Source organism: Euleptes europaea, chromosome 5 (genome assembly GCF_029931775.1).
Source record: "Euleptes europaea isolate rEulEur1 chromosome 5, rEulEur1.hap1, whole genome shotgun sequence".
Taxonomy (NCBI): Eukaryota; Metazoa; Chordata; class Lepidosauria; order Squamata; family Sphaerodactylidae; genus Euleptes; species Euleptes europaea.
This window is the reverse complement of record NC_079316.1, coordinates 102771341-102786744: the sequence shown is the minus strand read 5'-3', so window position 1 is coordinate 102786744 and position 15404 is coordinate 102771341. Positions and strand designations below refer to the sequence as shown.

Below are 15404 nucleotides of genomic sequence, written 5' to 3'. Positions count from 1 at the left end.
CACATTCAGCTCAGCTAAGTGCTGAAGTTTTAACTGGAGAGTACCACACCAGTAGGGCTGCCAACCTCCACAAGGTGTCTGGAGATCTCCTGCTATTACATCTGACCTCCAGGTGGTAGAGATCAGTTCACCTGGAGAAAATGGCCCCTTTGGGAAGTGGGTTCTGGGGCATTATACCCCACTGAAGTCCCTCCCCTCCTCAAAACCCACCGTCTTCAGGCCCCTCCCCACCCCAAATCTCCAGGTATTTCCCAGCCCAGATCAAGCAACCCTACACATCAGTCTTGCTGGTAGTAGAAAGTGCTATCAAGTCGCAACTTTTGGCAACCCCACAGGGGGCCTTACCGCACTCAGCCTTCTAGGAGATTTTTTAAAGTTGGACAACGTTATATAATAAATAGTTTCCGATGTGTTCCCTACCACACTCTTCTACTCCAGCACGGCTGGCTGGGATGGGGGGGGGCGGCAGAAGGGCTTCTCGCCGGACTCCTGGGACCCACTGCCACCACGCTGAGAAGCGCCCCAAAGAAGGGCAGCTGGCTGGGCTGGGCTGGGCTGAGGGGGAAGTGAGGGCTTCTAGCCTGTTTTGCGGGTCCTGCCGCCACGCCGAGAAGCTCCCCGGGTCGTTACATGGGGCACATGGGAAAAGTGGGAGTAGACCCAAATGGAGCAAACCAATACACCGCTTGTAAAGGGTTTTTGGATACCACGGCCAATAAACGGTTGGAAGATGTCTTCACAGCTGAAGGGGCCAAAGTAAGTGTGAACACCATTTTTTACAACACTTTCAAACTCTTAATAAATCGGTGGGAAAACATTGAAAGTGCGAACAGATTTGTTTACAACATTTCCAAACTCTTAATACATCGCTGGAAATACAAAGTGCGGTAAGCCCCAGGGTTTTCCAAGGTAAGAGACAAACAGAGGTGGTTTGCCATTGCCAGCCTCTGCGTTGCAACCCTGGACTTCCTTGGGGGTCTCCCATCCAAGTACTAACCAGGGCCGACCCTGCTTAGCTTCTGAGATCTGATGAGATCAGGCTAGCCTGGGCCATCCACGTCAGGTCACGTCAACCTTGTGTGTGCGTAAAGTGCTGTCAAGTTGCAGCCGAATTATGGCAACCCCTTTTGGGGTTTTCATGGCAAGAGACTAACAGAGGTGGTTTGCCATTGCCTGCTTCTGTGTAGCAGCCCTGGACTTCCTTGGGGGTCACCCATGCAAGCGCTTACCAGGGCTGACCCTGCTTAGCTTCTGAGATCTGACGAGATCAGGCTAGCCTGGGCCATCCAGGTCAGGGCCACATCAACCTTACCCACCTAAAAATGAAACCTCCTTTCACCTTCTGCATGCTATACTATTTTCCTTCATGCTGGGGAATAGTTTCATGGGGAAAAGATACAGCTTACCTCCCCAGCCTGAAATAAAAGCCTGAGAGTTTAAACCGGGATCCTCGTCCCTCTAAATCAGTGGTTCCCAACCTTTTTTTGACCAGGGACCACTAGGACTTTTTTGTTCGGTGCAGGGACCCCAAGGTTCAAAATAAAAATTCTGAGAATTTGAAAATAAACTTTTAATCATAACTGTTAGTTAAACATTAAACTTAGAATAATATTTGAATATATATTTTTATAATAGAGAACTTTTAATTGAAAATATTAATTTATTATGGGTTTATAACTTTGTTTCGCGGACCTTAATTTAGTTCTTGCGGACCCCTGGGGGTCCACGGACCCCTGGTTGGGAACCAGTGCTCTAAATGAAGCTAGAAGGTTTGGTGGCAATCTATTGGTTTATGACCTTTCTTCTCACTTGCGCTGCTTCCTCCGCAGTTTTTTGTTTTGGATGTTGTCATTAATTTCCGCCGTCTCAGCGAGGGGGATCTGTTTACTCAACTGCGGAAGATAGTTAAAATGTCCGAGAACGAAGAGGAGAGGCTGCCTCCGATTGGTCTCCTGACATCGGATGGAAGGAGAGAGTGGGCTGAGGCGCGGACGATCCTCGTCGAAGGTAAGCGAGAACCCCCTACGTCCCAGAATCTGTCCGGGATTTCTCGGTTACCCTGCCACGTTTCAAAACGGACACTCGGAATCTCAGTTCTAAAGTCACTCACCGTCCAATGTATTCATCAACACTTGGCATCAAAACACATATAAAATTCAGGCCATGACATAAAAATTCAAAGCATACCATATGAGCATGCATAATTTAAGGTTTGATAACTTCCCAACCACATAAAAGAAGACTCTGGCCAATAATATCACACCTAGTTCTCACAACAATGTCATAAGCTTGTGTCTGAACTGTACAATGTCGGCGAATCAAATGTCTAAATTTGAAAATGTCTGCCTGTTAAAAAGTAGATGTGAGGGAGAAGATTCCTCTTATCTTGAATATTCTAGTTCTCTATATGAAGGGATTTTTATTTGTTTTTTTGTTTATATACAGGAAAGTTCAGCCATGTGGGCTTCCAATTTATTTGTTTCATGTATTTATCTATTAAATCATTTATATCCCACCTTTCCTCGTGACTCAATGCAGTTCGCAAGCTAAAGCGGGGCAGACTGTAAACAGACTTGCCATTTGCACCTGCACCTTGTGAGAACCAAACAATCTAATCTGGAGAATCGAGTTTGATTCCCTGCTCCTCCACATGAGCGGTGGACTCTAACCTGGTGAACCGGGTTGGTTTCCCCACTCCTCCCCATGAAGCCTGCTGGGTGACCTTGGGCCAGTCACAGTTCTCTCAGAACTCTCTCAGCCCCACCTACTTCACACGGTGCTTGTTGTGAGAAGGGAAGGTGATTGTAAGCTGGTTTGAGCCTCCTTAAAAGGTAGCGAAAAGTGGGGTATAAAAACCAACTCTTCTTCTTCTTCTATTCTCTACAGCACATGGTTTACAAAGACATCACCTTTTGTCCCTTTAGCTACCCCACTTCTATCACAATTAGGTCCCAAATGTATTATTCTCCCCCCCCCCCTTAATATTGTAGCCCTGTGACTCCAGTTTATATGGTGAGTGCCAGGCTTAAAGTGTTTTGCACATAACCGAAGAAGGTAAGCACCATTTGCTATTTCACACCTTGTTGACTCTCCACGCTCAGCCGAGGTAGCTTGATCAGGATGCAAAATCCAGTCTGCGGCTTTTCCTTTAATGAATGACGCAATGCTGCTCATCCAGCAAGGGGAATGTCAAAAAGGTTCACTCCGTCATGCATCACCACTCCTTAGACTGAAGGTTCAGCAGCCCGAGAATAACACCAAGAATTGAATTCTAGATTTCAGTGGTGGTAAAAAAAATGAGAGGCTTGACTCGAGCTCTCTGTGGCTTCACTGTGATGCCTCTCCCAGTTCTCTGCCAGCCACTAAGCTTTTCCCACAAGCCTCTTAACCCAGCCCTGCTTTCTCTTCCCTTCTGCCGAAGCTTACCTAGTAGAGGAAACAGGGGAGTATGGAGGTCTATTTGGGAAACCTCCTTCTCTGGTGCCTTTAACCCTGACACAGCAGTGTCCCAAGTACTGGTGAGTCTGGGAAATGTAGTTCTTCAGGGTTGCATTGGTGTGAACACTGAGAATCCTGGAAACGACATCTTCCAATACTCCAACAAAACTGGGCTTCAGATCATCAATTCAGAGGGGCAAACTCATCAGTTTGCCGTTATGATCCCCATCACACCACTTCTTAACTCTGTAACCAACATCAGTGGTGCTCTCTTGTTGAATTCAGCTAGATACTCAGGTGTAGTGGTCAAGAGCGGCGGACAACCAGGTTGGTTTCCCCACTCCTACACATGAAGCCAGCTGGGTGACCTTGGGCCAGTCACAGTTCTCTCTGAACTCTCTCGGCCCCACCTACCTCACAAGTTGTCTGTTGAGGGGAGGGAAGGGGAAGAAGATTGTAAGCCCCTTTGAGACTCCTTGGGGTAGAGAAAATCAGGGTATAAAAACCAACTCTTCTTCTTCTAGTATCTGGAAGACCTGGTTCAAATCCCCACTTGTGCCACGGAAGCTCGCTGGGTGACCATAGGCCAGTCAGACTCTCTCAGCCTAGCCTACCTCGCAGGGTTGTTGTGAGGGGAAAAAAAGGAAGAGAGGAAAATGGTGTAAGCTGCAGTGGGTCCCCTTTGGGGAGAAAGGCGGAGTATAAATGAAGAAAACAAACAAATTTTTAAGAACAAAAGCAAAAACAGAGCTATTTGAAAGGAGGGGGGGGAGAAACCCAAGCCTTGTTTTTAAAAGCCTTCTGCTCCGAAAAAACTCTGGGGAAGCAGAAAGTATTTGAATCCCCACCCCTTGACATGCTGCTTTGTAATTGGCTGTTTGCTTGCTGTGAGAGAAATCAAGCTTCTGTGTCCCACGCTTTGCTTTATGCATGGAGATTTCAAGCGGGCTGAGCTCAGGGGAGAAGGAAGAATTGGGTTAACAGAGGGACGGGAAGTCCCGGGATTTGTGAGGGTTGGCACTGAGGTCATCTCTAATGGAAGGAAAACTCATGCATAACTCCAAGGAACAACCGAGACAGATGGGGGGTGAACGTGAGTTAAAGTACCCACGCATAACCGATCTCAGCCTCTAGAACCGACAGGGCCAGAACTCAGTGTACAAACCTACTTCTCACCCCCCAGATTCTACTAACCGAGACTCGCTTGATATGATCGAACGAAGTTTGTGCTTAGTCTGCCTCGATACTCCGAGTGGAGAGGAACCCAGTGACACCAACAGGGCTTTGCAACTTCTGCACGGAGGAGGTTACCACAAAAACGGGGCCAATCGGTGGTATGATAAGCCCATGCAGGTAAGGAGTCTTTTGCTGCCAGGCTGATCAACACCGAAGGGCAAACCGCACGTTCCAAAATGTCAAAAGGAAGCCAGCAGTTGGGGAGGGAAGGCAACAAAAAGGGGTCTTTAATTCCGAAGGCAGGGGTCCCCAACAAGTTGCCCATGAGTGCCATGGCACCCACCAACACCTTTCCTGGTGCTCGCCAGGTGTTTTTAGAAAGTGGAAGGGGCTAGGTGGGGCTTTTGCCCAGCAGGGCTTTTGATTGGCCATCAGAGATTTGATTGGCTGGGCAGAGTTTTGAAAACATTGCTCTGGCATCAGCTGCCAGCACAGCACAAGGGTCTGCACGGTGTCGCCTGGAAACATTGCTCTGGCTACAGCAGCCATTGTGTGGCTGCCCCCCTCCCCGCCCCACGGGGACACCTGTCCTAAGGTGTTTCCAAAAACCAGCCTTTCTCTTTTTCTTTTAAATTTTATTAAGAGAAAATGAGAATACAACAACGAAGGCAAACGGAAATACAACAACAGAAAACAGGAATATAACATTACTAAAATACTCATAATACACATTCTTGAGAAGAAACTAAAATATCCATAATAGTGGACCTGTTTATCTAAAATCCGCATTATTGTCACTTCCATCCCTCTCTGCGATATACACATTGGAGTGTTTTTCCCATCTTTGAAATTGTTACATTCCAGCGAGCATCCAGTTCTTCTGTATCTTTGTCATTATTATAATACGTCAGCTTAATTAAAGCACAGGTTTCTTTAACCTTATCAAGCCAATTATTTAAATCAGGGAATTTTTTTTTTTTGCTTTTCCAATATCTCACAAGATTTGTTCTTGCAACTGTTAGTATATGGAAAAACATAACTTGAATAATCTTTGGTTTATCTGGAAGATAATTTAATAAAATTGTTTCTGGTCTTATTGGAATAACAATTTCAAGGCCGCAAAAACCAGTCTTTCTCAATGGAAAAACTATACATAAGAGAGGCAGTTCAATCTGCTTGTCCATTCGAAGGAACACCTTCTTTTTGTCTCATACATATAATCCTCAAGTGTACCAAGTAACAGCAGGATTACCAATCGAGCAGGTTACTTGTAGTGCGGGCCAAAACAGATTTACAGCCTGCGCCATAAGTCAGCTGTGAATTGATAGGACCAAAAAAGGGAGGGGGAGAGAAAAAAAGGTTTCAATGGCCTGAGAAGGGTTTTAACTCTGCTTAGGAGTGCACTCTAAGACAGTTAGCAGATCCAAATGCTGTACTCCCGTATGGAGTTTTTTTTTCCCCCTTAAGAAAGACTGAAATGCGCTGGGAATTAAACACATTTTCTGGCCTGTGTCACACGAAAGGAAACAGTGTTCATGACGTAGTCCTTCGGGGAGGCTGGAATTCATTATCCTAATTTCCAAGTAAGGTCTTGTTAGCCTCTCAGGTCAGGAAGGAAATCTTTGCCTCACTGCAAAACCGCTGTTCCATTCAGGGTCAAGCAACTGAAGGCTCCTAGAATCCTAGTTGGAAGGGACCACCAGGGTCATCTAGTCCAACCCCCTGCACAATGCAGGAAATTAACAACTACCTCCCCCCACATCCCCAGTGACCCCAACCCTCCCCCCACCATGCAGGATCCCACAATCAAAGCACTCCTGACAGATGGCCATCTAGCCTCTGCTTAAAGACCTCCAGAGACGGGGACTCCACCACCCTCCGAGGCAGCACATTCCACCTTTCTTCCTCTGTCCGCTTCTTCCTCTTTAATTTTGGACATGCCACCGGGATGTCATGGGGAAGGACAGCGGGTTGCTCCCCACCCCCGCTGTAGCAGAACAAGAACAATCAGATCTTTATGATCTCTCCCTACTGTGATGCTGTTCAAGGTTTGGAGCTTCCCAAGTAGGGTTGCCAATCTCCAGGTAGTAGCTGGAGTTCTCCTGCTATTACAACTGATCTCCAGCTGATCAGCTCACCTGGAGAAAATGGCCGCTTTGGCAAGTGGACTCTATGGCATTGAAGACCCTCCCCAAACCCTGCCCTCCTCAGGCTCCGCCCCAAAAACCTCTCGCCGGTGGTGAAGAGGGACCTGGCAACCCTATTCCCAAGTTAATTCCTTTGAGATGGTGGCACTGGGAAATAAGTTCACATTTTATCTCAGCTCCACATTTTCCAGGACTCTTTTGTACATTCTCAGTCCCCCCCCCCCGTCCCCGCAATGGCAATACGAAGACAATACTGACCTACCTTACAAGGTTGCTGTAAGGATTACTGAGTTAATGTAAGTGGAGCACTTTGAACATGCCAAATGGTATAAGCCAGGGGTGTCAGACATGCAGCTCGCAGGCCAAATCCGGCCCCTTGAGAGCTCCTATCTGGCCCGCAAGCCAGCCAAGGCATCCCCACTCCCAGTCACAAGGTATTAATACCAAAGACCATTAAATAAAAGAAAATACTGTCAGAGTGTTATTGTTTTACACATGTTTGTATTTTAAAGTAAAAATAATATCATTAATTGGCTTTGCCTGTGACTTCTATAAAATTTGTATCTCCAGGACCTGGCATTAAATTTTATGGTACACATGGCCCGGCCCAACCAAGTGACATTGATGTCATATCCGGCCCTTGTAACAAATGAGTTCGACATCCCTGCTGTAAGCTGAGAAGTAGCAAATGTAGATTCCATCTAGAAAGGCGTCAAAATCCATGCTGCACTTCCAAGCATTCCATCATTGACTGGGATATAAGGACTTGGGGACCTCAAATCCGACTTGTATCTGACGAAGGGAGATTTGAGTCTGGAAAGCTTACACCCTGAAAATCTTGTTCGTCTCTAAGGCGCTAGTGGAGTTGAATCTAGCTGCTCTACTGCGGACCATCAAGGCAGCCCTCTGAAACTGTCCCATATTGACTGCTACCTTTCCCATTCTTCCAAGAAACACATGGAGGAGTACATACATGGCTATTTTAGGCTCTCCACAACCCTGTTAAGTAGACTACATTGAAGGAGATTTATAGGGTTGCCAACCTCCAGGTACTAGCTGAAGATCTCCTGCTATTACAACTGATCTCCAGCCGATAGAGATCAGTTCACCTGGAGAAAATGGCCGCTTTGGCAATTGGATTCTATGGCATTGAAGTCCCTCCCCTCCCCAAACCCCTCCCTCCTCAGGCTCCGCCCCAAAAACCTCCCGCTGGTGGCTAAGAGAGACCTGGCAACCCTAGAGATTTAGCCTGCCCGTTGCCATGAACTGGTGTACAGAACTAAATGGGGATCAGAGTCGAGAGCTTCCTAATTCAAGTCCAGTGCCGTCTCCTACATCACGTTGGTTCTGCGTGATGTACGCCACACACAATCTAACAGCATTCTTCTCCAGACCTGTTAACGAAAGGAGAGAAACTCTCCAGGACAGGAGAAAGGAAAACAAAAATGGATTGTGCCTCCATTTTCCTCGCCAAGGTTTTGCTTCCGCGAGTTCCATCTTCTTCCTAGATCTTTTGCGTCAATGTCAGGCTCTGCATGGAGTGGCAAAATGTCATTCACCTCCATCTGTAATTTTCATCCCTGTATATAATTTCCTCCACAATTATGAGAGGCGGCCTAACTTGCCTGCCGTGCACGGCAGGCAGAAATATGTATATTCATATCCAATTAAGGGAACTAGCAAATGTTAAGCTGAGGAATCCAACATGAGAAAAAGAAAAACCACATTCTCCCCCCCCCCCACATTATTTTCTTGGTTGTAGAAATGGGAAGCTTAATAACATATTAAAACCTGGCAGAATGATCCGCTATTTTAAATTCTTTTAACACATATTCATGGTAAAAATGGCAATTCTAATACAAGGGTTGTTTTCTTGGATGTCTCTATGCTGGCTTTCTGTATATTGTTGTTTCTTGTTCTTGTTCGTTTAATATTCTATTTAGAATGTTGTATTTTTGGAAATCCTGCATCCACATTCCCCTGATCCAGAGACAATAACTCGCGGCAGTTATGTAATGCAAAAGACAACAGATGGGTGTGCGCATCTGAATCTATTTTGTGAGACTGATGGGAGCAGAAATCCCTAGGCGCACTCCACATGTCAGATGGGCACCATGGTGAAATGCTTTGCAACTAAATTTCATCAGGCGGATCCAAATGCATATCCATAGCTGATATGTGCAAACAGTTCCTGATGCAGCCGTGATAAACAGGAATCTGGTGGCACTTTAAAGACTAACTAGATTACATTTTGTCATAAACTTTCATATACTAGAGCCCGATCTTTGTAATTGCCCAGCTTCATTCTCTTGGATGATCTATGGTAATTAAAGGTAAGGGTTATCCCATGTGCAAGCACTTGGTGACATCACATCACAACGTTTACTAGGCAGCTAATGTTTACGGAGTGGTTTGCCATCGCCTTCCCCAGTCATCTTCCCTTTACTCCCAGCAAGCTGGGTACTCATTTTACCGACCTCGGAAGGATGGAAGGCCAAGTCAACCTTGAGCCGGCTACCTGAGACCGACTTCTGTTGGGATCGAACGCAGGTCGTGAGCAGAGCTTGGACTGCAGTACAGCAGTTTACCACTCTGTGCCACGGGGCTCCTCCTATGGTAATTATTCAAGTTAATTTTGTCCTCCTACAAAAAATCAATGCAACCCCTACAAGAACAAGACATCTTTACAGATTATTTTTGTAGGAGCTACATACATATTGACTAAGGCTCAAGCTGTTTACCCTTAGGGGTGTGCAAAAAAATATTTTCTGGTAAATTTCGGGTTTGGGTTTATTGGTCCCTTTTTGGGGGGACACCGAAATAAGCCAAATATCCATACCGGTAAATGGGTATTCGGCTATATTTCCAGGTTTCCCTCCCAAAATTGGGTCCATTATAGTCTATGGAATTTATATTTGAGGCTCCGGGGGGCATTTTTTGAAGTAAAGCCACCAAATTTACAGGATAGCTGCAAGGGACTCTCCTTAGATAGACACCAAACTTTGGTGAAGTTTGGGACAGAGTGTCCAATTTTATGTGCTTGCAAAGGGGTCACCCCCATCCTCCAGGTGGTTGTGAGAGCCGAGCTGTCCATCGGTTTTCAGGTTCAGAAGGTAAGCATTGCCGAGGACTGGCAGAAAGAGCTAACTGGCAGGCTGGTGCCTCTGAGTCTGGGGGCTCCATTCGTATCTGGGTTGCGTTGCATGATGTCTATGCAAATTAGCTTCCAAACTGAGGGAAACGGCTTAAATGCAAAAAAAAATACACAGAAAACATTTTTGGGGGTGGCAAATGACATCTTGTGAATAGTCCTTTAATATAGTCATCAAAAATCTCATTTCAAGAGATGGTCATGGTGCAGGGGAAAGAAGCCACTACTCGGGACCACCTTCAGTTTGAGAACAGGTTTTCATAAGGGGAGGGTTGATGTTGGAACCAGCCGAAGTCTTGACCAAGGCAGCTCTTCTGAAGGAGATTGCTCATCAGCTTGGGTGAGACAGTCTTCTTCCAAAGCCAGATCATCAGCTGTAGAAGCTGGTGCTTTAAATTGGAGGGTATATCCCTCTGGATGGGACTGGGTGAGCCCCATCTTTTAAATGACCCTTCTGCTATCCAGATTAGTCTTCTGTTGGGTGATGGACCTGGATAGTTGGTCAGACCAAGTTGGCTCCGATTACATGACTCCAACCTCAAAAGGGCCCCAACCACGGGGTCCTGAGAGGGGACAACATCCCCTCCCAAACAAAACCAGTCAAAGATAGAAAAATAGGAGACGGCACAGAGCCATGCATTTGAGCAAAAATGAATAACTGAAACCCGGAAAACTGAATAGATATTTGGCTATTTGGGAATTGCCTATTTGGCTTTGTTCAGTTTCCCAGTTTTTAGTATTCAGCCGAAATTAAACCCCCCAAAAGCCAAAATGGCTATATTGGGGTTTATTTTTGGTTTGGGTTTACCAATAAGCACAGTTCTAGCCCTAACTCAAAATGCAATCAGTTTCTTCTATTTAATGAATTCCATTTCTACCTATTGTAGACTTAACAGTTCAAGTCTAAATCCATTGAAGTCAGTGGGCGTAGAAGGCTGTAACTCTGCTTAGGACTGCACAACTCTTGGTTTCTGAACTTTGATTCTTGGGTTCCAACTTCTTACTGCACTGCAATAAAACTGATTGATTTCCATCATTTACTAAAGCTGGCCTTGCATTTATTCCTTTCACTGGATAAAAATTCTTTACAAGTAGATAACCATTACAGATTGTTAACAGGCCTCTTCCCATGTTGACATTTTTTGCTTACTGGAATGTGCACAGATTGATACCTGGGAGGACAAGGGTATGCCAAACCACTTTGGGGATTATTGGCACATTTATGTCTAAAGGCAATAGTTGCCCTTCACCTCTGGTTAGTGGAATGGCTGGCGTTTGCAGGCTGGAATCCTTCAAGAGATTGCAGTATGTCTCCATGTACAGAGCCAAAGCACATAGAGACATATGGCACCCTCAAGGGTTTTCACAGTATACAAACACTTCCCTTCACATGCATACCACTACCTATCACGAGGGGGGCATTTTACAGTCAACAGACACTGCATGCGACTGTTGTGACTGTCAATGTGTATTTCCCTACTTAGTTAGTCGTGGGAAGAGACGGAGTCTGCGGAACGGTGTGCGAACATTCCCCCTTTGAAGGGATCGTCCTGGTGCAATGTATCGAACATCTGCTCAAGCACATGTAAGCCACTTTGTACTTTGCTAGCCCACAACTATGTGAGACCATTTTCATCTCTGTTGTCTTTCGCTACTTCTTCTCAGTTGTTTGAATTGGGTGGACATAGATCTCTAATTCATACCTTATTGTGTTTTGAGGGTTCCCCTCCCAAATGATACATTCCTCTAACGCATAATGAAATCCTTCTTATGAGAAAAAATGTGATTCATGTGAGTGGTTGTTACCCCCTGAAGGTTACCAACCTGCAGGTGGGGCCTGGAGATCTCCTGGGATTACAATCGATTTCCAGACAACAGAGCTCAGTTCTCCTGGCTGCTTTGGAGGGTGGATTCTATGGCAGTGCACCCTCAAGATTAGAGTCCGCCGTTCTTAACCACCACACCACTCTACCTGTAAATCTCTACCCTACCTGTAGATCTCTCTGATGACAGAGATCAGTTCCACTGAAGAAAATGGCTGTTTTGGATGGTGGGTTGTATCACATGACCCTTCCCCAAACCTCAGGCTCCACCCTCAAATCTCCAGGAATTCCCTAAGCTGGAGCTGGCAACCCCATACCCCCTCCCCCCTGAAGCTGCTTGTATCCTTGGCACTGGAAAAAAAACACCTAGGAAATAATTTCATTGTTACTGACTTAGAGCTTTGGTTTGCTAGCACACCGTGCATGCAAACAATAGACAAGACCGGGTGGGGGTGAGGGTGGGGGGTGGAGCTTCCCTGTTCTGAAGTTGGAAAAATGGCCCCTGCCATGCAGGCATGGAAACAGTGATCAGTGGTGGAGATAGCGACAGACTTGCTTCCTGCTGAATGCTTGGCTTCTATAGCAGCAGTGATATCCTGATATCCTGACCTACCGTTTGTTTGTCCAATGCATATGGTCAGTTAGGTCCTGATACAACCAGGAGGAGCCTGCCAGGATCTAAATCAGTGGTTCCCAAACTTTTCGGGCCACCGCCCCCTTGGTTCCACAAACTCAACCCCAGCGCCTGCTACCCTATCCTGTAAAAAGCATTATTCAAAATAGGGGTTTGCATGACTCACTGAAGAAGATAGTGACAATAAAATTTCGAAACAGTAACAATTAATTGCACATCTATTCACAATCAAATTAAAACTTTTTAGTTGAAATTTATTCAGTAAAACTGATTAACTTGATCCGGTGGCCCAAGCTCTTCAAAGTCGGTGGTGGTGGGGGGGGAATTCTGATAGTTTCCACCAAATTTGCCAGCATGGTGCCATAGCTTGATCTACTGTAAATTAGCGAACAACACAGTTGAAGGGGACCACCTCTAGTGCCCCCCTGCCACCCTCTTGCCTCTTAGTGCCCCTCTAGGTAATCCCACCGCCCTCCCAGGGGGTGGTACTGCCCACTTTGGGAACCACTGATCTATATGATTACATCAGCTGATCAGAATTGGCAATAGGCACAGAGACAGCAGCAAATGTCCAGAAGGAAGGGGAAAAGCTTCAGGAGGGCAAGCAGAAAGGGGCTCTACTAGTGGACTCCTCTGGTTAGCAATGTTTAAAAAAGTACCGTTAATTATAGAGAAAGATTCCTGCATAATTTACCAGCCATAGAACACCACAGAATTCAGCTCAAGATCTGCTATTTTACAAAACAAAAAGAAACAGGTTTGGGGAGGATATCAATGCTCTCAGTAAGTTTAACAAGTGAGGCCTGATCAGGGTTGCCAACCTCCAGGTAGTAGCTGGAGATCTCCTGCTATTGCAACTGATCTACAGCCGACAGAGATCAGTTCCCCTGGAGAAAATGGCTGCGGAGCCTGATGAGGGCAGGGTTTATGGAGGGGAGGGACTTAAGTGGGGTAGAATGCCATAGAGTCCAAAGTGGCCGTTTTCGCCATCAGAACTAATCTCTATCACCGTCCTGGAGTAATAGCAGGAGATCTCCAGCCACCACCTGGAGGCTGACAACCCTAAGAGCTGGCAGCCCTAGCAGCGGGGGGAGGAGAGGGTGTGGTGGCTTCCTTGCAGGGTGGGGGGAGCAGCAAAATCATTTGCTTAGGGCACCAAAAACCCTTGGGTCGGTCCTAAGCTCTTTATCTTTGCCCTGCAACCCTTGGCCTACAATTAGGGTTGCCAACCTCCAAGTACTAGATGGAGATCTCCTGCTATTATAAATGATCTCCAGCCTATAGAGATCAGTTCACCTGGAGAAAATGGCAGCTTGGTCAGTTGGACTCTATGGCACTGAAGTCCCTCCCCTCTCCAAAACCCACCCTCCTCAGGCTCTGCCCCACCGGTGGCAAAGAGGGACCTGGCAACCCTACCTACAACAGCTAGCCCAGTGAATAAGCAACAGGGATGTGTTGGTTTGCCTTGCCTGTTTAAAATTATATTGCCAGTTTGGTTTAGGAATTTCCACCCCTGTCAATCAATCAGAACAGCTGGGCACGGCAGGACCTTCGCTCGATCTCTCCATGGTTCGCAGCTTCAAGATCTGTCCTGGGACTTGTAGCTACTACATACAGATTAATGGGAACTACAGTTCACTTGTTTTTCAAACAGGAAAGAGGGTGCTAAGAAACTGGTCAGAGCTGATTCAGTAAGCGAACTTCCTGCTCCGAGGAGACTCAGGTGGAAATGTTCACCAGAAATCCAGGCACACTTGGCATCAGCCGCAGAGAAACTTCAAAGGTACAGCAGATTATTTTCAACTTTTAAACACAAATAAAATTGGGGCTTTGATATGCTCCAACAGGATCCAAGCTCAATATTCATCATTGGGGCTGATATTTAAACATGATATTTACACATTGGGGAGGGGCCAGGGCTCAGAGGTGGACCATCTGCTTGGCACGCAGAAGGCCCCAGGTTCAATCCCCGGCATCTCCAATTAAAGGATCTGGCAGTAGGTGATGTGGAAGGCCTCTGCCAGAGACCCTGGAGAGCTGCTGCCAGTATGAGTAGACAATACTGACCTTGATAGACTAACAGCCCAATCCTGAACGGGGGGAGCAGTTCCTTGATAGCCAGAAGCAGCACATCCGTGCTGCCTCCTTTGAGGCTTCCCTCAAAGAACACAAGAAAAGCCGTGCTGGATCAGACCCAGGCCCATCAAGTCCAGCAGTCTGTTCACACAGTGGCCAACCAGGTGCCTCTAGGAAGCCCACAAACAAGATGACTGCAGCAGCAGCATCCTGCCTGTGTTCCACAGCACCTAGTATAATAGGCATGCTCCTCTGTTACTACAGAGAATAGGTATGCATCATGACTAGTATTCATTTTGACTAGTAGACATGGATAGCCCTCTCCTCCATGAACATGTCTACTCCCCTCCTAAAGCCTTCCAAGTTGGCAGCCATCACCCCATCCTGGGGCAGGGAGTTCCACAATTTAACCATGCATTGTGTGAGAGGAAACACTTCCTTTTATCTATTTTGAATCTCTCACCCTCCAGCTTCAGCAGATGACCCCACATTCGAGTATTATGAGAAAGGGAGAAAACCTTCTCCATATCATGCATAATTTTATAAACCTCTATCATGTCTCCCCTTAAACACCTTCTTTCTAAGCTAAACAGCCCTAAGCGTTTTAACCGCTCCTCATAGGGCTGTTGTTCTAGTTCCCTGATCATTTTGGTTGCTCTTTTCTGCACCTTCTCAAGTTCTGCAATATCCTTTTTTAGTTGTGGTGACCAGAACTGTACACTGTGGTCTCACTTAGGCATCATCCAGGATTCTGCAGTATAACCCATATCATTATCAGTAGATCCTTCTGCAAACAGAATAAACTTACGGCTGCAAACATAACAGGAAGTAAATCGGATCCAGCACCACACCTTTGCATAAAATGCAAACCATGGCCTCTCTTTGTACACATGATGTGCTGTCAGCAGTCTGATGAATGAGTCTAGAGTTACAGAGTATGGAGAGAATGTATAGATAGC

At 46.2% G+C, this 15404-nt stretch overlaps 1 protein-coding gene across 1 annotated transcript in view; it reads left to right on the top strand.

Moving 5' to 3' along the window:
- CHAT (choline O-acetyltransferase) overlaps positions 1–15404 on the top strand; it is a 62397-nt gene that overhangs the window by 17347 nt on the left and 29646 nt on the right. The window contains exons 6-9 of the mRNA XM_056850064.1: positions 1830–2007; positions 4622–4791; positions 11397–11497; positions 14024–14152. Of these exons, the coding sequence (XP_056706042.1) occupies positions 1830–2007; positions 4622–4791; positions 11397–11497; positions 14024–14152 (578 nt within the window). The remainder of the gene's footprint in view (positions 1–1829; positions 2008–4621; positions 4792–11396; positions 11498–14023; positions 14153–15404) is intronic.